We start from the raw sequence: 5,151 nt of genomic DNA, 5'->3' as shown, positions 1-5,151 counted from the left end.
TACTTGGGAGGCTGAGGCAAGAGAATTGCTTAAGCCCAGGAGTTGGAGGTTGCTGTGAGCTATGACACCATAGCACTCTACCCAGGGCTACAGCTTGAGGCTGAGGCTCTGTCTCAAAAAAAAAAGAATAGCATTCAGTTTTTTTTTTTGTTTGTTTAAATCAGTTTATTTGTTCATTCTATCACTGTTGAACACCCATTATGTGCCATTATCTTAGATGGTATAGAAGATACAAAGTCAGCACGATATTGACTTTATTCTTAAGAAATTCAGTATGATGGAAAAATCATATAAATAAGATGGTAAAACTTGATAGTTCCAACACTGGGATATAAACAGAACATTCTGGGATCTCTTTCCAGAGAGCTAACATGCTTACAGATGTCCTTCTAGAACAGGAAGTGACACCTTGACATGAGTTTTAATTAATTCCACTTGTTTCACTGGAAAATATTTATAGATCATTGTCTCTTACCTTTTAGCTGCAATACAGCAGTGGAGATCAGAAGGTAGAATAGCTGTATGGCTGCACATTCCCATCCTCCAAAGCCGATTCATTGCCCCCGCAGCATCGCTGGGCTTCTGCTTTCATCATGCAAAATCGGATTCTTCAACGCTGACTCTGTGGCTGGGTGAAGGGCCCAGCAGATTACCAGGATATGCTACACATCAAGTAGGAGTCGGAGGTCAGTTTCAAACTCATGACAACAAGAATTAACTTTTTAGAAGCTCATCCAATCTCTTGCTTCTCACAGCTGAGCAGTTGAGTTATTTATGTGGAATGAGTTGCTGGATTAAATAACAGTAGTTCCCCCTTCTCCACAGGGGATGTGTCCTAAGACCCCTGGTGGATGTCTGCAGATAGTACCAAATCCTGTACACACCATGTTTTTCCTTTTACACTCATACCTATGATAAAAGTTTAGTATTTAAGACAGGCACAGCAAGAGATGAACTAGTAAAATAGAACAATTATAAAAATATGCTGTAATGCAAGTTATATGAACATGGTCTCTCCCTCTGTCTCAAAATATCTCATCATGCTATATTCACCTTTTTCTTGTGATTATGTGAGATGATAAAAATGCATACATGATGAGATGAAGTGAGTGAAGGACACAAGCATTATAACATAAGTGGAAGCCCGAGTGCAGTGGCTCACGCCTTACTCCCAGCACTTGGGAGGCCGAGGTGGGTGGATTACCTGAGCTCACAGGTTCAAGACCAGCCTGAGCAAGAGCAAGACATGGTCTCTAAAAATAAAATACGCAGGCATTGTGGTAGGCACCTGAGAGGCTGAGGCAAGAGAATTGGGCTTGAGAGTTTGAGGTTGCTGTGAGCTGTGACACCACAGCACTCTTACCAAGGGCTATAAAACAAGACTCTGTCAGAAAAAAAAAAAAAAAGGAAAATTTCTAGAAAAAAACAGTAAGTTTTAAATTGCATGCCATTCTGAGTACCATGGTTAAATCTCCTTCCTCATCTCTGTCCTGCCTGAGATGTGAATCATCTCTTAGCACATTCACAATTGTATATGCCACTCACCTGTTAGTTGCTTCGTAGCCCTCTGGTTATCAGATAGACTTATGGTACCACAGTGCTTGCATTCCAGTAACCCTTATTTTACTAGTAATAGCCTCAAAGTACAAGAGTATTAATGTAACATTTTCATACCATGGTTGACCTCAGGTTCCTGAAATCACAGGTGGTGAAACCACAGATGAGAGACTACTACTCTATCTTCCTTGGAAGTATTACATAGTGCTTCTAAATAGATGAAGTTTGCCTTATACATCAGCAGGTGGCAGCACAGAGAACAAGTTCAATGTTTAGTTTTCCAGTGGATATGCTTGAACTGGTTTTACACAGACAATTAAACCTCACTACTCAATAGCAACACTGACTTGGGATCAGCGAATAAATTTATTATAGTAAAACATATTAAAACATATTAGCACAAATTATGTGAATTTGTAAAAGATAAACTTATGTTGACTTTAAGGTAAAGCAAACAAATTTTTCAATGACTTAAACATTATTTCTTAAAGATATTTATGTTAAGTTATTGTGTTAAACAGTTGTTTAAAATAGAATAATTTGGCTCGGCGCCCGTGGCTCAAGTGGCTAAGGCGCCAGCCACATACACCTAAGGTGGTGGGTTCGAATCCAGCCCGGACCTGGCAAACAACAATAATGGCTGCAACCAAAAAATAGCCGGGCGTTGTGGCGGGTGCCTGTGGTCCCAGCTACTTGGGAGGCGGAGGCAGGAGACTCGCTTGAGCCCAGGAGTTGGAGGTTGCTGTGAGCTGTGAAGCCATAGCACTCTACGCAGGGGGACAGCTTGAGGCTCTGTGTCAAAAAAAAAAGAATAATTTGGGAAGTGCCTATGGCTCAGTGAGTAGGGCACCAGCCCTATATACCAAGGGTGGTGGGTTCAAACCCCCTGGCCAAACTGCAACAACAAAAAAAAATAGCCCGGCGTTGTGGCGGGCACCTATAGTCCTAGCTACTCCGGAGGCTGAGGCAAGAGAATCACTTAAGCCTAAGAGCTGGAGGTTGCTGTGAGCTGTGATGCCATGGCACTCTACCAAGGAGGACAAAGGGAGACTCTATCTCTAAAAAAAAATTTTTTTAAATAGAATAATTTAACATGGTAGAATTTTGTTTGTTTCTTTATTTTGAGACAGAGTCTCACTATATCACCCTTGATAGAGTGCCATGGCATCACAGCTCACAGCAACCTCAAACTCTTGGACTTAAGGAGATTCTCTTGCCTCAGCCTCCCAAGTAGCTGGGACTATACGCACCCACCACACCCCCTGGCTATTTTTTGATTGTAGTTGTCATTGTTTGGCAGGCCTGAGCTGGATTTGAACCTGCCAGCTCCAGAGTATGTTGCTTGCACCCTAGCCACTGGGCTACTGGCGCCGAGCGGACATGGTGGAATTTTGGAGTTACTGATTAGCTTCAGAGACATAGGAAAGTTGAGAAAACAATTCCCTTCACATTAAGAGAGGAGTTCACAAATTATAGATTGCATCAAAATCACCTGGAGGGTTTGTTAAACCAGGGTGCTGGGCCCTACCCCCAGAATTCTGATTCAGTAGGCCTGAGGGGGACCCAAAATTTTGTGCAATTTCTCTGTTTCTGCTTTTGATGCTTCTGCTACAGTGGGTCTCAGTACAAACCCTTAAGAGCCAAGATGAAGGAAATTCTTAGATTTCCATAAAAACTAAAACAGTAAGGAATCTTTATTCCCTTAATAAATGAAAGCAGTAATACATATTACTTATTAATTTAACTAATAATTGTATTTGCCTTTATATAATTTACAAGAGTTTTTAAGGTAGTTTTCACATTGGAAACCTTTTAAAGGAGTTGTTCAAGGATGTCTAAGAAAGTCTTCTCTTTCCATGTGTTATAGCCCTGTAGCAAATAGAGACATTCTGAAACTTCCATTCAATTCTACTTCAAAAGATTCTATTCAATAATTTGGTGATAGCCTCACACTTCATTGGAAAGTCATATAAGTAATTATCATCATTAACATAGACTTTTAAATTAGAATTTTCAGTTATTACTACAAAATTGGTAACATATACATAGGGAGTATCCTCTGAAGGGCCCATTTATAACTAAGTACTAAGTTTTAACTAAGTACGTGCATTATGATTTAGTAGTATCATAGTATTTCAGGGAATGGGAAACGTAGAACTTGACCAGCCTCGATAAATAACTATAATTTGAAGGGGTTATTGGAGATGGGGATGAAGTAATGCAAGAAATTGTTCTGGAAAGGTATAGAGTTTTTTCCATAGAGAAAATAGTGGACATTTGTTACAAACAATGAAAAGCAGGTATGGCTGGAATAGAGTGAGAGAAATGGTTTTCTTTCTTTTCTTCAAACCTAGCAAACTTTTATCTGACCCAGACCCTTTAGGACCTACTGGCTCCTCTTCCTGCAGTGCTTCCCCAGAGCTTTGTTTATCTAGTCCCTTATAGCTGAGGTTTCTGCTCAAATATCTCCTTCTCAGAAAAGCTCCTGACCGTCCTGTTTAAAATAGAGTCACCGGCTCGGCGCCTGTGGCTCAAACGGCTAAGGCGCCAGCCATATACACCTGAAGTGGCAGGTTCGAATCCAGCCTGGGCCCACCAAACAACAATTGATGGCTGCAACCAAAAAATAGCCAGGCGTTATGGCAGGCACCTGGAGTCCCAGCTACTTGGGAGGCGGAGGCAGGAGACTTGCTTGAGCCCAGGAGTCAGAGGTTGCTGTGAGCTGTGATGCTATGGCACTCTACCCAGGGCGATAGCTTGAGGCTCTGTCTCTAAAATAAAATAAAATAAAGAGTCACCCTCCCCCCCACACACACACACCAACCCCATCATTCTTTGTCCCTCTGTGCAGTTATATTTTTCTTTATAGCATTTTTCACAGTCTGAAATTATAGCATGTACTTAATCTTCTCCATGATAATATAAACTCCATGAAGGCAGATATCTTATCTATCTTGTTCACCACTGAATTCTCAGGCTAAAGACAGTGTCTGGTATAAAGTAGATACTCAGTATTTCTTGAATGAATAGTTGAATGGAAATGTCAGCCCTCTGAGAGGGCAGTTGTAGCATCAATGTCAGGCAGTATGGTATAAAGTGGATACTCAGTATTTCTTGAATGAATAGTTGAATGGAAATGTCAGCCCTCTGAGAGGGCAGTTGTAGCATCAATGTCAGGCAGTATGGTACAGTGAAAAGAGTGCCTGTTTAGAGTACAGACAAATGCCATCAGTCCCTCTTAGACCTGCGTGAACACAGGCACTCATAATGATATCACTCAGGATTATTGTGATTTTTACCTGAGATAATGTACCTAAAGCACTTAGCACAGTGCCTAACTGATCATAATAATACAATAACCTCTATTTAATACTCAAATAGGGAATTTACTTAACTTACTTTATTCACTTAACTTTTATGTTGTAACCAGCAGGGGTCGCTCTAATTGTACTTTTGCGATGTTAATTTTGTCTGATACTTTGCTCATGTTTATAGTGAATTCACCTGGGAATTGTCAAATTGTCATCACTCAATTTGAGTAATCACAAATTATTAATATTTAAGGTTTCATTGGCATTTCTTTGGCATTCCATC

At 40.6% G+C, this 5,151-nt stretch overlaps 1 protein-coding gene across 2 annotated transcripts in view; it reads left to right on the top strand.

The window, feature by feature from the left end:
• Positions 1 to 5,151, top strand: part of NUDT6 (nudix hydrolase 6) — a 41,412-nt gene that overhangs the window by 7,549 nt on the left and 28,712 nt on the right. For both annotated transcript variants that reach the window (XM_003795549.2, XM_012808738.2), the window contains exon 2: positions 483 to 686. In XM_003795549.2, coding sequence (XP_003795597.1) covers positions 483 to 686 — 204 coding nt within the window. The remainder of the gene's footprint in view (positions 1 to 482; positions 687 to 5,151) is intronic.

This window comes from Otolemur garnettii, unplaced genomic scaffold, assembly GCF_000181295.1.
Source record: "Otolemur garnettii isolate 467f Iridium unplaced genomic scaffold, OtoGar3 scaffold00093, whole genome shotgun sequence".
Taxonomy (NCBI): domain Eukaryota; kingdom Metazoa; phylum Chordata; class Mammalia; order Primates; family Galagidae; genus Otolemur; species Otolemur garnettii.
This window is presented reverse-complemented; position numbering and strand designations above follow the sequence as displayed.